At 42.6% G+C, this 21,190-nt stretch overlaps 2 protein-coding genes across 4 annotated transcripts in view; both read left to right on the forward strand.

Moving 5' to 3' along the window:
* On the forward strand, positions 1 to 12,834 carry LOC139759073 (uncharacterized). Of its 2 annotated transcripts, none has more exons than XM_071681012.1 (5): positions 1 to 95; positions 5,354 to 5,503; positions 6,263 to 8,957; positions 9,297 to 9,448; positions 10,689 to 12,834. In XM_071681012.1, the coding sequence occupies exon 3, from the start codon at positions 6,302 to 6,304 to the stop codon at positions 8,156 to 8,158; it is 1,857 nt and encodes a 618-aa protein (XP_071537113.1). In that variant the 5' UTR covers positions 1 to 95; positions 5,354 to 5,503; positions 6,263 to 6,301; the 3' UTR covers positions 8,159 to 8,957; positions 9,297 to 9,448; positions 10,689 to 12,834. The 2 variants fall into 2 exon arrangements, with proteins under 2 accessions (XP_071537113.1, XP_071537112.1); XM_071681011.1 differs by having other exon boundaries at positions 70 to 479.
* Positions 12,835 to 13,361: 527 nt separating this feature from the next.
* LOC139759076 (uncharacterized) overlaps positions 13,362 to 21,190 on the forward strand; it is a 63,066-nt gene continuing 55,237 nt past the window's right edge. Inside the window, exons 1-2 of one of the 2 annotated variants that reach the window (XM_071681017.1) lie at positions 13,362 to 13,495; positions 21,016 to 21,169. In XM_071681017.1, coding sequence (XP_071537118.1) covers positions 21,061 to 21,169 — 109 coding nt within the window. In that variant the 5' untranslated portion in view covers positions 13,362 to 13,495; positions 21,016 to 21,060. Of the gene's footprint in view, positions 13,496 to 17,446; positions 17,674 to 21,015; positions 21,170 to 21,190 lie in introns of those variants that run through there. The other variant, XM_071681016.1, reaches the window with a different exon arrangement.

Below are 21,190 nucleotides of genomic sequence, written 5' to 3' on the forward strand. Positions count from 1 at the left end.
AAGAAATGGATATAATAAGATTTGCGCAACCAGAAAATAGACTAACATGGACGGCAAGGGGTGAGACACACACACACATAAGAGTTATGTACAAGGTGAGTGTTACTCTAGTTGTCCCTACATTATGGCGGGAATTCCGCCTTACATGGAAGATATACATGGCCGTAATCCCACTATATGAGGTACTGTTTCCGTTAACGTTGGAACATGAAGCTCTGTCAAATTATAACATACAAATGTGAAAAGTACAGCATGATAAACTTCAACATGATATTACGTGTGCATAGTTCCATCAGTGACAGACGTGAAAAGCATTGGAACTCGAGTTTGAGCAGTTCTACTTGTGAAATGAATTCTATTGGGAAATACAGAATAATACCAGTGTAGAAACTAGCATTCATGAGTGAATATTTTTAGCGTACCTGAGCTGAGTAAGGTATCTTTCTGGAAGCCACTGCTGAGCGGGAACCACACCTCAAGTTAGTAATCTTTTCTGTTTCAATATCACCAATGCTTTCATTTCAACTACATCATCATATTTCAGGTGTTTGGATGATGAACGTTTCCACATTACCGCGAAATGATATTTCCGAGATAATCGACCCTCGTGGTTTGGCAAACTTTTCCTAGAATTGTTGCCATTCGAGTTATCTCTGCTCCTTGATTACCCTTAATCAACCCAGAGTTAGAAGAGTAGGTGTGGCTTCACGATGATGGTCATATAGAATGAGGAGTTGATAGGCCTAAAGAGTTAACAACCAACCACCATCACATACACACAGACACACACATGCACACACACACACACACACACACACTGCCAAATAGCAATTTTCTGTACTATTACTAACAAGAGAAAGTGAGAGGAAAACAAGGAACTTTGGATATGTCAATATGAAAGAATGACATCATTTTCTCATACGTTTCTTTGTATATATTTTTTCAACTTTGCCACCGTCAAGCCGTGTTCCTTAAACGTTCACGGTTTACCTTACGAGAATGAAAATTAAGTTAGATGATGTTTATGTTGAATATTATTTTCTTTATTTAGTAATGATACACGTTTCTAGTTCAGTATTTTTTCACCGTACGCCTTCATCAAATATAGGTGTCCTTTATTATGCATTAGAACACATTTTATGATGTTTAGTGAATGTTTGTGTATTTGTATTCATATTTGATTAGAGGATATATTATATTTTTAGATTGGAAGACATCATGGAAAAGAAAAATAATTGCGTGGAGCGAGAAAATGCGAGAGCAGAAGAGCAAGCATTTTAGAGAACAAGATGATTACCTTGTTAAGCTGTCAATTGTTACCAACTGTCATTCTTTGTTTTGTTAGAATTCTCCGATCAAGAAGTTTCCATAAACTTACTGTATGGAAACCTCTAACTGATGTTACTATAAATTTTTTAGAAATGTTCATGTGAATTCACAAGTATACTTTTTTTTCTTCAGAATAATGGTTATTCTACCAGAATGGAAATATTTCATGTCTTATTTATTAGATAGGGAGGCAATTTATTCAAGACTTGGACAGGATATCTCAGTAGGGTAGACAAAAATCTTAAGTTTAATCTTTTATATATATATATATATATATATATATATATATATATATATATATATATATATATATATATATATATGTGTGTACAGAATGGAAAAAGGTGAGAACAATGGAAGTAAGGGGAGTCGGGGAGGAATGGGATGTATTTAGGGAATCAGTGATGGATTGCGCAAAAGATGCTTGTGGCATGAGAAGAGTGGGAGGTGGGCTGTTTAGAAAGGGTAGTGAGTGGTGGGATGAAGAAGTAAGAGTATTAGTGAAAGAGAAGAGAGAGGCATTTGGACGATTTTTGCAGGGAAAAAATGCAATTGAGTGGGAGAAGTATAAAAGAAAGAGACAGGAGGTCAAGAGAAAGGTGCAAGAGGTGAAAAAAAGGGCAAATGAGAGTTGGGGTGAGAGACTATCAGTAAATTTTAGGGAGAATAAAAAGATGTTCTGGAAGGAGGTAAATAGGGTGCGTAAGACAAGGGAGCAAATGGGAGCTTCAGTGAAGGGCGTAAATGGGGAGGTGATAACAAGTAGCGGTGATGTGAGAAGGAGATGGAATGAGTATTTTGGAGGTTTGTTGAATGTGTCTGATGACAGAGTGGCAGATATAGGGTGTTTTGGTCGAGGTGGTGTGCAAAGTGAGAGGGTTGGGGAAAATGATTTGGTAAACAGAGAAGAGGTAGTGAAAGCTTTGCGGAAGATGAAAGCCGGCAAGGCAGCAGGTTTGGATGGTATTGCAGTGGAATTTATTAAGAAAGGGGGTGACTGTATTGTTGACTGGTTGGTAAGGTTATTTAATGTATGTATGACTCATGGTGAGGTGCCTGAGGATTGGCGGAATGCGTGCATAGTGCCATTGTACAAAGGCAAAGGGGATAAGAGTGAGTGCTCAAATTACAGAGGTATAAGTTTGTTGAGTATTCCTGGTAAATTATATGGGAGGGTATTGATTGAGAGGGTGAAGGCATGTACAGAGCATCAGATTGGGGAAGAGCAGTGCGGTTTCAGAAGTGGTAGAGGATGTGTGGATCAGGTGTTTGCTTTGAAGAATGTATGTGAGAAATACTTAGAAAAGCAAATGGATTTGTATGTAGCATTTATGGATCTGGAGAAGGCATATGATAGAGTTGATAGAGATGCTCTGTGGAAGGTATTAAGAATATATGGTGTGGGAGGCAAGTTGTTAGAAGCAGTGAAAAGTTTTTATCGAGGATGTAAGGCATGTGTACGTGTAGGAAGAGAGGAAAGTGATTGGTTCTCAGTGAATGTAGGTTTGCGGCAGGGGTGTGTGATGTCTCCATGGTTGTTTAATTTGTTTATGGATGGGGTTGTAAAGGAGGTAAATGCAAGAGTCCTGGAAAGAGGGGCAAGTATGAAGTCTGTTGGGGATGAGAGAGCTTGGGAAGTGAGTCAATTGTTGTTCGCTGATGATACAGCGCTGGTGGCTGATTCATGTGAGAAACTGCAGAAGCTGGTGACTGAGTTTGGTAAAGTGTGTGGAAGAAGAAAGTTGAGAGTAAATGTGAATAAGAGCAAGGTTATTAGGTACAGTAGGGGTGAGGGTCAAGTCAGTTGGGAGGTGAGTTTGAATGGAGAAAAACTGGAGGAAGTGAAGTGTTTTAGATATCTGGGAGTGGATCTGTCAGCGGATGGAACCATGGAAGCGGAAGTGGATCATAGGGTGGGGGAGGGGGCGAAAATTTTGGGAGCCTTGAAAAATGTGTGGAAGTCGAGAACATTATCTCGGAAAGCAAAAATGGGTATGTTTGAGGGAATAGTGGTTCCAACAATGCTGTATGGTTGCGAGGCGTGGGCTATGGATAGAGATGTGCGCAGGAGGATGGATGTGCTGGAAATGAGATGTTTGAGGACAATGTGTGGTGTGAGGTGGTTTGATCGAGTAAGTAACGTAAGGGTAAGAGAGATGTGTGGAAATAAAAAGAGCGTGGTCGAGAGAGCAGAAGAGGGTGTTTTGAAATGGTTTGGGCACATGGAGAGAATGAGTGAGGAGAGATTGACCAAGAGGATATATGTGTCGGAGGTGGAGGGAACGAGGAGAAGAGGGAGACCAAATTGGAGGTGGAAAGATGGAGTGAAAAAGATTTTGTGTGATCGGGGCCTGAACATGCAGGAGGGTGAACGGAGGGCAAGAAATAGAGTGAATTGGAGTCATGTGGTATACAGGGGTTGACGTGCTGTCAGTGGATTGAAGCAAGGCATGTGAAGCGTCTGGGGTAAACCATGGAAAGCTGTGTAGGTATGTATATTTGCGTGTCTGGACGTGTGTATGTACATGTGTATGGGGGGGGGGGTTGGGCCATTTCTTTCGTCTGTTTCCTTGCGCTACCTCGCAAACGCGGGAGACAGCGACAAAGTATAAAAAAAAAAAAAAAAAAAAAAAAAAAAAAAAAAAAAAAAAAAAAAATATATATATATATATATATATATATATATGAAGTCTGTTGGGGATGAGAGAGCTTGGGAAGTGAGTCAGTTGTTGTTCGCTGATGATACAGCGCTGGTGGCTGATTCATGTGAGAAACTGCAGAAGCTGGTGACTGAGTTTGGAAAAGTGTGTGGAAGAAGAAAGTTAAGAGTAAATGTGAATAAGAGCAAGGTTATTAGGTACAGTAGGGTTGAGGGTCAAGTCAATTGGGAGGTGAGTTTGAATGGAGAAAAACTGGAGGAAGTGAAGTGTTTTAGATATCTGGGAGTGGATCTGGCAGCGGATGGAACCATGGAAGCGGAAGTGGATCATAGGGTGGGGGAGGGGGCGAAAATCCTGGGGGCCTTGAAGAATATGTGGAAGTCGAGAACATTATCTCGGAAAGCAAAAATGGGTATGTTTGAAGGAATAGTGGTTCCAACAATGTTGTATGGTTGCGAGGCGTGGGCTATGGATAGAGTTGTGCGCAGGAGGATGGATGTGCTGGAAATGAGATGTTTGAGGACAATGTGTGGTGTGAGGTGGTTTGATCGAGTGAGTAACGTAAGGGTAAGAGAGATGTGTGGAAATAAAAAGAGCGTGGTTGAGAGAGCAGAAGAGGGTGTTTTGAAGTGGTTTGGGCACATGGAGAGGATGAGTGAGGAAAGATTGACCAAGAGGATATATGTGTCGGAGGTGGAGGGAACAAGGAGAAGAGGGAGACCAAATTGGAGGTGGAAAGATGGAGTGAAAAAGATTTTGTGTGATCGGGGCCTGAGCATGCAGGAGGGTGAAAGGAGGGCGAGGAATAGAGTGAATTGGAGCGATGTGGTATACCGGGGTTGACGTGCTGTCAGTGGATTGAAGCAGGGCATGTGAAGCGTCTGGGGTAAACCATGGAAAGCTGTGTAGGTATGTATATTTGCGTGTGTGGACGTATGTATATACATGTGTATGGGGGGGGGTTGGGCCATTTCTTTCGTCTGTTTCCTTGCGCTACCTCGCAAACGCGGGAGACAGCGACAAAGTATAATAAATATAAATATATATATATATATATATATATATATATATATATATATATATATATATATATATATATATATATATATATATATATATATATATATGTGTGTGTGTGTGTGTGTGTGTGTGTGTGCAAAAAGTACACACGTAACGAATGTACATAATATACAGGTAAAGTATGTAGGAAACAAACAATCTAAAAACTTTCAAGCGTTTCCCTGTAATATATTGTCGAGATTGAGTCACTCAGTCTTGACAGTGTAATATACGAAAGCGCTAGATAATTTGCATTTGCTGCCTCTGTGGTTTTTAATGCATACCTAATCTTATCTTTCACGCAGCGCTGTGAGTGGGTTGAAGTGGAGTTGCTTAGAGGCGTACGCCCTGTCAGCACTTAAGACCTGGAAATGTTGTGTCTATAATTCCTCATTTTCACGTATGGAAAGAACTTTCCCATCTCGACGAAGGTCGTATCATGGAGTGGTCTACGGGTAAGTAAATGGAAGTGTACGATAGCAACTGATAACAGATGACCCGGTGTTCTGCTGATGGAGGTTATCTAGGTAGACTATCTAATCCGAACGAGAGAGAGAGAGAGAGAGAGAGAGAGAGAGAGAGAGAGAGAGAGAGAGAGAGAGAGAGAGAGAGAGAGAGAGAGAGAGAGAGAGAATTCTGTTGTTGGGATCGGATCCACCCACCACCCATTCCTGCTCCTCAGTGGGATAGTATTGACCTAGTAAGCCCGTCCTTCATCCCCATTAGGATGTTCGAGGGCAAGAGGCCATTACTGACCCCAGGGCTCAGAGTGTGACAAAGTACATTAAGGTTCAGTGTACTTAAGAGAAACTTGTGGACTGAGGCAGTTAGGGGTAAAAGTGTACAGTGTGGGAACTATTAAACAGGCTGGCATGGTTAGAGTTTGACCACAGCGACGTAAGTGTGTGTTGCGGCTTGAGGATAGAAACAAGTGAACACCGAATATATGGGAGAGAAGATGAAAAGGCTGCGTAGGAAACCCCTGGGGCGCCCTTAATGCGCACACATAGAAAAGCTTTGGGTCTACCTTCCTTCAGCAGGAAAGGACGTAAAGGTGTTAATAACAATTATTTTACATTTATTGTATTATTATTATTATTATTATTATTATTATTATTATTATTATTGATATTATTAGTAGTAGTAGTAGTATTACTATTATTATTATTATTATTATTATTATCATTATTATTAATTGTGTTGTTATTATTAAGAGATCTGTGCTGGAACCTGGAGTGTGAGCTAAGAAGAAAATGGCCTCATCCTCTGGAATAACTCCGGACGAGCAGCGGGGCCTCTGGTATTACTGGGCGCTACGGAGCTGTGGTGAGAAGGTCTTGGTCGCTGTCTTGCGCTCGGCCTATCGCGGAGGCTCGGTGGAGATCAAGGACTACGTCGCCGTTGTACTTAGGAAGAAATCCATGGGCGTCACTGAGGATAATAAGGAGCAGCTCTACAAGAAGTGGTGTATTGACGAAGAACTGAGGAAAAAGATCAATGGCGGTTGGTCGTTTAACGACTTCGACATCAATTCCTTGCATAAGTTACTTCGCATCAACGACCTGTGTGACTTGCCAAGCGATATCAGAATCTGGAAGGATGAGAAAAACAAGTTGGAGCACGGGATCCAGTTCCTGAAAGATGAACGCAACACCCTCTCACACCAGAAACTAGTCACGTCAGAGACGGAGTTTCTTGAAAGGATGGATAGACTTACCGTTCTACTGAAAGATCTCCTTCAAGAAGCTGAAAACCGTTTCCCAGCGAACAGCTCGGCGAACTTCGGTCAGCTGTCTACCATTATATGCAATGATATCAAAAATATTCAGGAGACTTATATCGTTGAAAATATGGACCCTGCGAAGAACGAACACTACCAGAAGCTGCAGGAGATCAAAAAGCTTTTTCGTAAACACGAAGAGAAGGATGTTTGGGATGATATCATGCAGAGAACCTCTTCCGAATACAGTCAACTGTGTTGTGTGGTGCTGGGCGATGAACTGTATGTTGAGCCGCATCGCGTGTTCGTCCCCGTGGAACTAGAGCAAGACGACGCGGTGCACACCAAAGGGAAGAAGACGATCATCACCCACGACCAGCTAGTGACCGTGAAGAAACCAGACAGGACAGATCCCACAGTGGTTATTCTCAAGGGGAATATCGGAATAGGGAAGACTACCATTATGAAGGCAATCACGCATCACTGGATAAACAAGACGACTGAATTTGACGGCCTGTCATCGTTCCATTTCGTGCTGTTCACATACAGCAGAGACACCAACAAGAGATGCCTCAGCGACCTGCTCAAACACCGTTTATCCAAGACGGTGAGGCTGGTGAGTGATTGTGATCGACTGAAGGAGATTGTGTTGAGTAAGCCGCTGATGATCATTGTTGACGGCTATGAGGAGGCCAATGACGCGTACAAGAGTCTGTTGAAAGAGATCCTAGCCCTCCCGGGACACTGTATCAAAGTCTTCATCACGACACGACACGAGGATCCAACAGACCTGATGACCATAGTGCCCGAGAACAGAAGAACAACCCTGAGAGTCCTGGGCATCGATGAGAGGCAGGAGCGTTCCTTTATAACGCAACTTCTGCGAGTCTTTTCCGAGGAGAGGCGGAGGCTTGGTGAGGGACCATTGTTTGTTGAAAACCAGGAGGCCGACATTACCCAGGAGATTACAAAGAAAACGGATGAATTGATAGACCTTCTACAGGGCATGGGGGAAAGTGTGCGGAACGTGTTGCACAGACCTCTAAACTTGTACATGCTGGTGCGTTTCTGGTACACAACTTCTGAAGAAGTCACCTCTCTGACCTCAGTGACTACGCTCTTCGAAGCATGTCGTGTCCTCATTCGAGGTTCGGTCATTGACAAGCTCCTGTGGAGAGATTATAAGGAGTCTAAAGCCGAGGCCTTGTGTGACGAATTCCTAAGTCATTACGATGAGTTGCTGAGGGGGGTTGATTTGGAGAGGGAAATTGGTGAACTGAGGAGGAAGGTTTCGGATATGAATGTGCCAGATGACGTGAAGGAAGAGTTTCAGTCTTTCTTTCTCCTGCTGTGCGATGAGAGCTCTTGGGAGAGATACAAGATTTCTTAATTGCACACCCAACCCGCTGTCAGCCGGAGAGCAGTTGCATGTGTGTGTGCCAACTACGGATTGCACGAGGCAATACAGACGATGATATTGGGTTGGAAAATCCTTTTCAACCATCTCTCAGCCTTAGTGTTTGTGAAGACCATAGGATACAAATCGGGTGTTAGATCCCCTTTGCTCTACCATACGAGTCAGTGGTAGATACTTTGCTCAACCGTGCGAGTCAGTGATAGATACTTTGCTCAACGTACGAGTCAGTGGTAGGTACTCTACCATACGAGTCAGTGGTAGATTCTCTGCTCTTCCATCCGAGTCAGTGGTAGATTCTCTGCTCTTCCATCCGAGTTTGAGGTAGCTACTTTGCTGTACAAGCAGAACGTTTTGTACGAGTTGATGTGAGTCGCTCTTTCAGGAAACTGGAAAAGTCTGAAGAAAAACAGAGAAGAACAACACTGGAAGGCGCTTTCTCCCTCCTTTCTACGTTCACTTTCAAGAAATCCAGGAACTCGAACTCATCTTTCAACACACCCTGGAGTGTTCTGTAAAGACGAAAATAAATAGATGAAATTATCCCATGTATACAACTGGAACAACTTCCACGAAAAAAGAGTCGTGGATGATTCCAGTAGAGGAACAGTCTTCAAGAGTGTATGCGGTTCTAGTTGCATGGGCGAAATCGACGGAGCTAGGATGCTGCTGCTGCCAGAGTCTCGGACGTTGCTGGAACTCCCGATCGGACGGGAGGGCTGACCGACCCCATCTCACCAGACGACTCCTCAGTCTACAAAGAATGGCCAGACGAGTGAGTATACAAACTAGACCTGTTGTAATGTTGTAATGAGAGAGTATTATTGATTCATTGTGATTATTTTTGCACTTTTAGGGAGGGAGTTTTACACTCATGAGTCTCCGACCATTATCTTACTTTCACTTCCCTTTCGTTGAGTTTGTTCAAGATGTCCACAGCTCTGTTCTCTCTAACTTGAGAAATGCTCTTTCACATTCCTCCCCACACTTTTTGACTCTTCCAGCCATGCGATCTTGTTCTGTATTCTCTTATTTCTTGGCGTCATTTCTTAGGAACAAGTATATCTTTTTTTAATCATTGTTTCTCTTTATCTTTCTCTCCTTCTCTGCCCAGAGGTGAGGTCATGGGCAACTCACTGGACGGAGGAGAGGATTGCTGCCTCCCTCATGAGCTTCGCGGGAGAGGCAAGGAATCACTACGAGCCGTGTGACACTCGGAGCCCACTACTTCCCGCAATCCTCTTCATCCTTGGGCCTCCCCCTGAGGTAAGGACACCAGGGTATCACTTGCATATTCCAAGGTTAGGGGCCATAATGTATGTCCCTCTAGAACATCTCACGGGTCATGTGCCTGAAAGTAAATCTGACGTTGGCAGAAATATAAGTTTGCCTCCCTGACGATCTCTTTAATTTCGAAGGCATGTCAACCACCCGACTCCTTATGATTTTTACTCCTGATGTAGTGCTCATTGTCTGGCCTGCTTGATACCCTTCCTATCTTTGTGCCTGTCTCTGGCGAAGGGAGAAGGGTGTCATGAGGTTGGGGACTTGGCTGATGGGTGAGGAGGAGGTCTTAGGGACTTGGCTGTTGGGGAGGACTTAGAGACTTGGCCGATGGTTGACGAGAGATATGCCTTAGGGGCCGACGAGGAAGGGAACTGGGTGAGGGATGAGGAAGCAGGGACTTAAGTGACGAGTGATGGTTGTGGAATCTGTCTGACGGGTGACGAGACAGAGACGCAGCTGATGGATGACGAGGCAGGGATCGGGCTGACGGCTGAGGAGGCAGGGACTTGAGGCTTAAATGTGTGTGATGGATGTTGTGTGTATGGGACCTGGGTGACGGGTATTGTGTGTGGGACCTGGATGACGGGTGATGCGTGTGGGACCTGGATGACGGATGATGCAAGTGGGACCTGGATGACGGGTGATGCGTGTGGGACCATGGTGACGGGTGATGCGTGTGGGACCTGGATGACAGGTGGTGTGTGTGTGGGACCTTGGTGACGGGTGATGCGTGTGGGACCTGGATGACGGATAGTATGTGTGGGACCTGGGTGACGGGTGTCGCAGAAGACTAAGCAACAAATGAAGGACAGTGAAGGGAACTCAAGAGACTGGTAGCATAATGTGGGTGACGTAAGAACTGGGTCACGGGTGACAGATGACATGGATGTGGGGTGATAAAGGGATATCTGAGTGCAAAGCTTTAGCGGGTAGATCTGGGTGATAGTTTGTACAGGGCCGGTGGCAGTGAGGACAGTAGGTGTAAGAGCGGTGAGGTGAGGTGAGGTGAGGAGCCGTCCCACCCCACAGAATGCTCGGCCCTCCCTCGCTACGATGAACTAGGCTACAACTATACCAGAGATTTCGCTTTGTGACTGTGGTATTACCTGACGGGTGGGACGGAGGGAGTTTATAACGTGCGACATGTGGATCCGACACCAACCCTCTCCTTCTACCTAGGCTGGTTGTTGTTATTAAGTCACCCTCCCATTCTCCCCAGAATATGAAACTGACGAAGACCTGGGGTGGTTCTGTACACGCCTGAAGGAGATGTGTGTTTGTGTGTGTGTGTGTCCCTTCGAGGGATGAGGCTGGCACAGCTGTCTAGGTGGTACATCCACTCGACAACAAATCTCTCTACCCAACCTGCATCAGTAAACAACAAACCTATCCATCTCACCTGCATCAGCCAGCGCCAAGCCCATCCAACCTCACCTGCATCAGCCAGCGCCAAGCCCATCCAACCTCAGCTGCATCAGCCAACGCCAAGCCCATCCAACCTCACCTGCATCAGCCAGCGCCAAGCCCATCCAACCTCACTCACCTGCATCAGCCAGAGCCAAGCCCATCCAACCTCACCTGCATCAGCCAGAGCCAAGCCCATCCAACCTCACCTGCATCAGCCAGCGCCAAGCCCATCCAACCTCACCTGCATCAGCCAGCGCCAAGCCCATCCAACCTCACCTGCATCAACTGGCGTCACCGAACTTACATCAACTAGAACCCCAGGGACCACAAGATGGTGTGGGACACAAATGAATGTGTAAGATATCATTTACATCATCTTGACTCCCATCACCAAGGTTTCAGTTGGACACAGTGTATGGTAACGGTTGGTAATCTTAGTTCCTACCAGTGTTGAGAAAATCTTCCTCAAAAAATCAGTATACGTGGATGTATTAAGGAAATGAATAGATATGCCAAAGTTAGGCTTGCTTTAAGAGTATGTGATCCACCCAGATCAAGGTGCACAAAGTTAGGCTTGCCCTACAAGTCTGTGTTCTATCCAATCAAAGTTGACAAAGGCTTGCTCAACGAGTATGTGATCCGTCCAGGTGTACAAAGTTAGGCTTGGACGAGTATGTGATCCGTCCAAGTGTACAAAGTTTGGCTCGCTCTGCGAGTCTGTAATCCTTTCAAGTTAAAGTTCAAAGTTAAGTTTGCTCTACGAGTCTGTAATCTATTCAGGTCAAGGCGTACAAAGTTAGGTTAGCTCTACGAGTATGTGATCCATCCAGGCCAAGATGATCAAAATGTGAAAAATTACCAGGCTAAAACACACAGGCCTCATTGTCTGAAAAGAAAGACACCATTTTTAGAGAGAATTGTGCTAAGTATAGAACAAATATGATCATCGGAGAGAGAGAGAGAGAGAGTCTGTTGTACCTTTGTCGCAGTTTGTGCTGATAAGAAAGAACTGCTTGTGGACGCGTAGATAATGAAACTGATATGTGGTGAATTCAAGGTAAAACCCGGGGGGGGGGGGGGGGGGAGAATGGTGGCGGCCTTTAAAATGGCTAGACACGAGTAACGGTAAAACAAAATACCAGTGCAAATTTTGCATCAGCCTTTTGATGAATGTGGCTGTGGTATCGTAGCGTGCAAAATTTGCAAGTTGGAGGCATAATTGAAAAGTTGGAAGATGAAATGTAAAAAGATGTAATAATTAACCATTTAGCATTATGTTACTGAGGCGGTGCTAGTAATCATATTATACTGCTTAAGTTGTAAAATCATTTATCCAACGAAATTTTAGAAAACAACGTTTGGAGATTGTGAGTGACAGTGAAGTGGGTACGGGCGACCAAAGTATGCCACTGTTGCGACTTTACCCCACAAGGTGAGGCAGGAGAGCGCACAGTAAAAACGGATTATAATCCATAAATCAAATTGTTTCAGAGAGAAAGAGAGAGAGAGAGGTATTAAAAAAACAATTACTTTAACCCTATGTCTTGAAAAACGCGTACTGTGTATTATATCCTGTTCTGATTTGCATATATGTATACACACATTTATAAAATTTGTTGTTCAGGCACAGAAAACGTAGATAAAATATTTTGATATAAAACCTGTTTTTATATAAAAGATGCATCATATGGATTGAATTGCATGTACTTCTTTGGTATTAATAATTGTATGCTTCGTGATTGCTATGGTCTCGGTAAAATTCTGAATGTTTTTTGTAGCAAAGATATATATTATTTTGTATTAAAGCGTAATCAGTGTTTGTAAGATTTAAGAAATATATCTTTATTCACTGTGTTCAGTTTATGAGTTAGAGTGCGATTTGTATGGTCTTTTATATATTTATGCAGTTGTGAGTGTTACCTCGTGATAAATTTGGAAAATGATAAAAAAAGATGAAACAGGTTTCATTTCTTCCCTAAATAATTGACAATTCTGAGATCACATCCCAAAACTTGATCACGCAGTGGATGTTGTAGCCATAGGTAAGAAAAAAAAAGATAAATGCAGGTTAAGAAAATTAAAAATGGTTATGAAAAAATCAAAAACCTTTTCTCTTCAAGGTGTCCCGCAAACAGAAGTATTATCCTAGGATTTTATTTTCAGAGATGCTGGGGTTAGGACCTACTAACCTGTTTTCATGGTGGAGATCCGCCCACTAGCATACCCCATCCGTCTCTTATCTTCTTAAATGAATAGCGGTACTTCGCTCTTTTCGAGCCCGCCCTCAGCCAATCAGAGACCGCTGCAGAACTGACGCCTACTCCTCCTCCTCTTTGGAGTATACAGCACTAGTGACCAATACCCAGGCTCAGGGTGAGTGCACATATCTCTTGTGACCAGCGCCCGAACCCAGGGTGAATACAAACTGCTCTAGTGACCAGCACCCAGGCTCAGTATGAGTATACACGGCACCTGTGACCAGCGCCCGGGCTTGGGGTGAATACAAACTGCTCTAGTGACCAGCACCCAGGCTCAGTATGAGTATACACGGCACCTGTGACCAGCGCCCGGGCTTAGGGGAAAGACAAACCGCTCCAGCGACCAGCACCCAGGGTCAGGGTGAGTGTTTGTGGCTCCACTTACTACCGCCAGGGCTGAGAGTGAATGTACATGGCTATTGCGTACGGTCTTCGAGCTTAGGCCCGGCATACGGGCTTACGTTCCGTATACATATACTTTGGGAAGCAAATGGTCTCATTCCTGCCTCTTGTGGCCTGTGGATGATCTCGGGTGAATTATTAAGTAGCTGCTTTGTGACCGGCGCGTGGGATTAGGGCGTCACACGGGTCACTGTGGACATGATATGGGCATAGGACATATGTAAGAGAACGTCAGCCAACACAGGTTACCTATAATAAGTACATCAGATGCCTCGATCATCAGTGATTTTCATTAAGTGTGGAGGAGGGCAGCAGGACATCTCTGACCGGCCTCGTTGCTAAGTTGGTATGAGTAGCTTTTCCTCAGCAGTCGAAGTTCATAGAAACAGATATGTTGTCAGGTTTTGTAATCTCTTCTTGAATAGTGAAAAACTGGAAGCTGTGGATGAATTCAAGCATTTTTCGAGTAAAATTCACTTGAAAAGCATAGGAAACAGAAGTAATGATTGTCTCGTATGCTGCGGCGATTTCTTAGAATAATTACAAATTACGGGTTGGTTACGACTAAAGTTGATTTAGTTACTTCAGTAGGACAAGATAAATCAACAGTTCTTTGCCATGGTCCTGAATATCTATAAATACTGTTATCAGGAAGCTTTCCTCAGCGTACACACATTTTGCAAACTGGGATCGCTTTCCATAGCCTATACCGGTTCCGTAACAGAGGGCGCTTAGAGGCTTGCACTATACAGATTCTAAACGAAGAGTGCTTTTCTCGGCCTAGTATTTTCTTAAGATAAACAGTGCCATTTATCTGGATATTGCCCTGTACGACTCCCAATCCAATGACAAATTTGGTTAAGTTACCATTCTGGGTGCATGTCCCTTTTACCAGTTAAACCGCTGACGACTACACTATAACCATAATTTCACCATCACTTTCACACAATCACATTGGAACATGACAGTCATCACCACCACCGCCACCAATGACGACGCTGCAACTACCACACTGGTGTCCCTCCCATCTCCTCCAGATTGCCTTTGTGTCTCCTGTCACCAGCGCAGATCATAAATTACACTGCAGACGTTCCTCCTCCAGCAGGTAACATGAAACATGAATTTCTTGTACAGAAAGTTAACAAGACTCAACTGCTTCGAGTGACACTGGCTAAAATTGAGTAAGTGCTAGCGAACGAAAAGACATTTCAAATTTAATTTTCTTAGAGCAGTTTTCATTCTGAACTGACTGGCCATACTAGGTTAGGTTAAGGAAATATTTTTGAATGTTATGATATTCCGCGATGTCTTATTCGATATATAACAAGCATAGAAGACTAAAGAAAATTCACCGTTGTGGCGCTTGGGCGATTGAAACCGAATAACATACTAGAGGAGCTATTTAGAACTGGCTACGATGCTTGATAGCAGAACGTATTAACAAAAACGCTACACACTTATGCAAGCCTTCTCTCACCTAAATGTATTACAAAGTTGAACTGGGGGGAGGGGAGAACAAGTAACACAAAGAAATACAGGGAGAAATGGCATGTCATTACTTGAATTTAACCACTTTTACGGCTTCCCAAATGTGAGATGTTGCACATGTCGAAATGAGGTAGATTATATGCTCATTGCGGAAAGAGGAAGAGTACCAGAATGAAGGGAGAAGGGCAAAGGAGATGATTTGGAGTAAATTGGATCTTCAGCATAAGAATTAATAGAATTAAATGTTGATAAGAGATCATTTATTTAGAGGAGAAAGAGGGTGAGCGAAAGGATGGAACCCTAAGGGACACGCACTGTTGATAGAATAAGAGCAATTACAATAGCAATGGAACGTCCAGAGAGGAGGAAACATTATTTAGAGAAAAACAAATGAAGGAAGCACAAACCACACCCCGTCAAACGGTTTGCAGATTTCGAGGGCAACGGGCAACGACAATCGTGTCTCCGAAATCTTTGAGAGACGAGAACCAGAGGTAAGTCGCATACAGAAATAACCAATGGACTTAGCACTGCGACAGTGATAATGGTAATTGGAAAGAAGGGTGTGGGATTCTAAGCGCTTGAGACAGTGATCCTTGGGGAGTTTCAGAGACTTTAGAGAGCAGAAATGAGAGGAATTCTCGGGGGGGGGGTTTAGAACGGTCTCCTTTCTTAGGGAAGGTTTGCACCAAGGCATTCTTCCGGAGAGTAGGAAAGTCTAGGATTTTAGACGAAAAAGGCGAGCAGGAGTACGAGCTAGCTCATACACGCTGGGGTATGCCATCTGGGCCATACAACTTGCGTACTTGGATATGAAAAAGGACACTGGAAGCCTTTGTAAAGTGGTATGTATGAGGTGGCATAGATTTAGTAAGAGGAGGGTAGGGGAGGATGAGTAGATAGTGAATCATCCATTGTTGAATTAGAGGAGAACAGTGTTCTAAAATTAGTGGCTTAATCAGTTAGAGAATTAGGTGAAACCTATTCTGCTTTTATTTCTGCTCGAAATTAGATAGATTGTTAGAGAAATTTTTGGTAAGGGACCAGAAGACTTTGTCAGTGGAAGTCAGATCAACACACACACTTGTTTGATGATGTGCGCGACTTTACGAAGAATATCTTTGTAGTGATTCCGAGCAGAAATGAAAGCAGGTCTCAGTGGAAAGGAGGAGCTTTGTGATCCAATTTGCTATGTTCCTGATGCAACAGGCATCGGGGCAGGAGAAATCAAACTATAATTATAAGAGGAAAAAGATCTGGTGGAAGAAGGGATTTCGGAGTCCATTCTTGGTAGGATTGCCTTTGCTATACGGTCAGCACAGCAAAAGGCCATCACAACAAACAAAGCAGTACCCGATCCAGGGAAAGTCGGTGAGCATGTTGCACATTGATGGTCGCTGAGCTCTCCCAAAGTGCCAGGATTGGCGTTTAAATTGGATGAGGCAGGTACAGGAAGGGCGTCCCAAGTGGAAGTAGTGGCAATAACATTTTGTTTAGAGAATCCTAAGAGTGTAGAAAATGGTTATGTGCATAATATTTTCATAATCTTTAAAATAGTCCAAATTTCCTGTATCTTTAGTTGCAAAATGACTTTCATATAAAACTAATCATTGGTACAATGTGATTTGTATCAGCGGGCTCAAATAATCTTAGTTACACTATTACATAAGATCTCGTAATGATTGTTCCAGGTTTATGCCTTATGATCTTTGCTTGCTAGATGACTGAAGAAAGCTGATATTACTGTCATCTCTACCTGTCAAGTTTCCCGTTCATATGTCGTAAGTTGTATACACATAGTAAGCACTTGTGATTAGAGGTTTCTGTATAATTTGCACATTTGGTTATTACATCGAATAAGGCTTAATTTTGGAGAGCGAACTTGTGAATGCACACTTTACGAACAATCGAACTTGTGAATGCACATTTTACGAACACACTTTTTATAGTAAGTTCCTGAAATGGGTATCCAAATTTGTTTCGAAAGCATGACAACTTCCCTTATTAGAACACTTATGATTCTGTAGGAAGGATTTGCTGACACACCTACTTGGTATTAAAATGTTTTGATATATATATATATATATATATATATATATATATATATATATATATATATATATATATATATATATATATTCATAAACGAGCCAATTTTCAATGATAGTTAAAATGTAGAATTAATAATAAAGCATACAATAACAACAGTTGCACTTGAGGCTAGGAACGGAAATCTAAACTGATAAACCTAAAACCAATAAAACCTTCTGAAATCTCAAAGAAAAAAAATTGAAATGCCTTTATGAAACCTAATTTATTGTGAAGCAACAAAATTTAACGTCAGAAATATGTTCTTACATTTGATATGTGGTGGGATGTACCTAACCCATGTATGAACTTAGGTCGAGGGCGTTCACAGCTCGGCTTTCACTCTGGCGAGTTGAAGCGACCAAGCATGTTTGGGTCGCTTTGGAAAGAAAATGGTTTATTTCCCATCCAAAATCTTGTATATGTTCAAAAGGAGAGTGTGTCATAATTTAGAGTGAATAACGAACAAGTTAAGTACATACCATAGATAAAGGTGATAAAGAGGGCTTGGCAGCCACAGAAGACATGGAACACCAAAAAGCACTCGAGACCCAGGACAGAGTACGTAGCTGTTAATTTTGTTGTGGTTATTTTTTGCCTGAGAAATTTAACAAATGTATCGGTCTCTTGAGTCAAACGGCATTTTGCCGACGTTGAGTATTTACCCTTCCGCCACTTTGTCACTGAATTTTATACGAACCATCATCCACCACTGGGCTTTGGAGGCTGGTGTGTGGAGCCCTACCGATTGAGGATTAGGTTGATTTGGTTTGACTGTTTTACTGCGTTGGTAATTTTCTCTGCTCAACCCCACTGGCTTTTGTAAAATTAGCGTTGATAATTTTGTGTATTAGAATATGAGTAATTATTTGCTCTGGTTGTCTCACCTTAGCAAGGATTTTGACATATTACCAGTTACCCACACATTGAAACTTGGCTTCCATATTGAGTAATGTATGATAATATAGTGTTTAATGAACACAATAGGAGTTGCATAATTTGATTTAGTTTGATTTGTTTTATCATACCGTTTATATTGACATTAGTAAATATAGCTATGTAGGGGAAGTGTGGGGTAAATTTTAACTTGCAAAAAATCAACTGAGCCTTTGAAAACCTCACCTAACCTTCCTAGCAGTTGAGATATAGTGTGAGATATTATGGTTGAAATTTACTAGTCACAGTTGCAGACGAATGTCAACAGACGACAGACTAAACAACCATTTGTGTCTCTGCTGTAAGTACTTACTGCTACAAGCAGAGATATTTGGGATCTTTAGGACTGAAAGTGAAGGGCATGGTTTCTTTTACATCCCAGTCTTCTCTTCTTAAGTGTAGTCTGGAGCCTGCCACAACTGGTCTTGACTTTAACCTTCGAACCTGTGGCAGCTGACATGACGCTGTACCCCTGACCTGACCCTGGGCTTGGGAACTGTTTACTCATCCTTTACGACTCGTGACTTTTGCAAACTTTGTTGCTGTGCTGAGCCTTTTTACTGCCCTTTAGGAGCAACCCAATACCTGTCACAATTGCCAGAGCAGCTATTTGCGGTAGACAATCTGGATGAGACTGGAATATAACTAAGAGAACTCCAATCAGGACAGTTATTTGTTGGAACTCTGTTCCCTCAGTAATCTGCTTTTTTTCTGTGAGGCCAATGTAGGCAGATGAGTTCCAATGTAATCTTGAGCCAACATAGTCTGGTAACATTATATGTATAGACACATATATATTATCCCTTGAGATAGGAGAGAAAGAATACTTCCCATGTATTCCCTGCATGTCATGGAAGGCGACTAAAAGGGGTGGGTGCTGGGGGCTAGAAATCCTCCCCTCTAGTTTGTACTTTTTCCAATACAAGGAACAGAGAATGAGGCCAAATGAGGATTTTTCCCTCTAAGACTCAGTTCTCTGTTCTTGACACTTCTTTACTATATGGGAAGAATGTATGTGAGAAATACTTAGAAAAGCAAATGGATTTGTATGTAGCATTTATAGATCTGAAGGAGGTATATGATAGAGTTGATAGAGATGCTCTGTGGAAGGTATTAAGAATATATGGTGTGTGAGGCAAGTTGGTAGAAGCAGTGAAAAGTTTTTTCGAGGATGTAAGGCATGTGTACAAGTAGTAAGAGAGGAAAGTGATTGGTTCTCAATGAATGTCGGTTTGCGGCAGAGGTGCTTGATGTCTCCATGGTTGTTTAATTTGTTTATGGATGGGGTTGTTAGGGAGGTGAATGCATGAATTTTGCAGAGAGGGGCAAGTATGCAGTCTGTTGTGGATGAGAGAGCTTGGGAAGTGAGTCAGTTGTTGTTTGCTGATGATACATCGCCGGTGGCTGATTCATGTGAGAAACTGCAGAAGCTGGCGACTGAGTTTGGTAAAGTGTATGAAAGAAGAAAGCTGAGAGTAAATGTGAAAAAGAGCAAGGTTATTAGGTACAGTAGGGTTGAGGGACAAGTCAGTTGGGAGGTAAGTTTGAATGGAGGAAAACTGGAGGAAGTAAAGTGTTTTAGATATCTGGGAGTGGATTTGGCAGCGGATGGAACCATGGAAGCGGAAGTGAGTCACAGGGTGGGGGAGGGTGCAAAAATTCTGGGAGCGTTTAAAAATGTGTGGAAGTTGAGAACATTATCTCGGAAAGCAAAAATGGGTATGTTTGAAGGAGTAGTGGTTCCAACAATGCTATATGCTTGCGAGGCGTGGGCTATGGATAGAGTTGTGCGGAGGAGGGTGGATGTGCTGGAAATGAGATGTTTGAGGACAATATGTGGTGTGAGGTGGTTTGATTAAGTAATGAAAGGGTAAGAGAGACATGTGGTAATAAAAAGTGTGGTTGCGGAGGAGGGTGGATGTGCTGGAAATGAGATGTTTGAGGACAATATGTGGTGTGAGGTGGTTTGATTAAGTAATGAAAGGGTAAGAGAGACGTGTGGTAATAAAAAGTGTTGTTGAGAGAGCAGAAGAGGGTGTATTGAAATGGTTTGGTCACATGGAGAGAATGAGTGAAGAAAGATTGACCAAGAGATATATGTGTCAGAGGTGGATGGAATGAGGAGAAGTGGGAGACCAAATTGGAGGTGGAAGGATGGAGTGAAAAAGATTTTGAGCAATTGGGGCCTGAACATGCAGGAGGGTGAAAGGCGTACAAGGAATAGAGTGAATTGGAATGATGTGGTATACCGGGGTCGATGTGCTGTCAATGGATTTGAACCAGGGCATGTGAAGTGTCTGGGGTAAACCATGGAAAGTTCTGTGGGGCCTGGATGTGGAAAGGAAGCTGTTGTTTCGGTGGATTATACATGACAGCTAGAGACTGAGTGTGTATGTAAGGATTATTGTTGGACTATTTTTCTGACTGTTAAACGGACTATAACAATACTCCCTGTAGATTGTAGAACAGATTATCTTTATTTAGGGTATGTTGATTATTTATTTCTGTTTTTTGGTTTAGATAATGAATAGAAAAATTCTGCATTTGATGGTTATGATACTGCAAAACATCCCATGTAGGAGTCGTGAGTTCAATGCAGATTGCCTGTATATGCACATTTACTTCTTTTCATGGGTTCACAATAGTGATAGTGATTTTTAATCAAGTGTATCTTGACTGGATATTTTCTGATATTCAGCATGGTCAAGTCCAAGGGTTGTGCTGGTTATACATGAGTCACTTTCAGATCTCCAGAACTTGTTACAGTTTGTATTGTGGATTATCTTTGATATTTGATTTAGAGTGTTTTTCCGTGAGTGGGATATTTAGTCATTAAATGATTGCCTTTTTTATCATCACATAGTACGAACTGTTTTGTTGGCATTTAGCTAAAATGATGCTTTAGATTTTGACTTAGACCATTATATATATATGGGTGCTATTGACTTAGTACTTTCCTTTTTTCAGGACACATCTTATGTGTGTGGAGAATGCTTCCAACTGTTTACCTCTATGGAGTATTTTAATTATCACCAGTGTACTTCAGTAAAGAACAGTGCCATAAATGAGCATCAAGAAATCGACTACATTCCTGATTCTCTAACTTCTCTAGATGAAAGAGGTGGGATGTTTAACATCTATG

The sequence above is a fragment of the Panulirus ornatus genome, chromosome 32 (genome assembly GCF_036320965.1).
Source record: "Panulirus ornatus isolate Po-2019 chromosome 32, ASM3632096v1, whole genome shotgun sequence".
NCBI classification, from domain to species: Eukaryota; Metazoa; Arthropoda; class Malacostraca; order Decapoda; family Palinuridae; genus Panulirus; species Panulirus ornatus.

Coding starts and splice junctions, on each gene's coding strand:
- LOC139759073 (XM_071681012.1), top strand. CDS start 6,302: ATGGCCTCATCCTCTGGAATAACTCCGGACGAGCAGCGGGGCCTCTGG.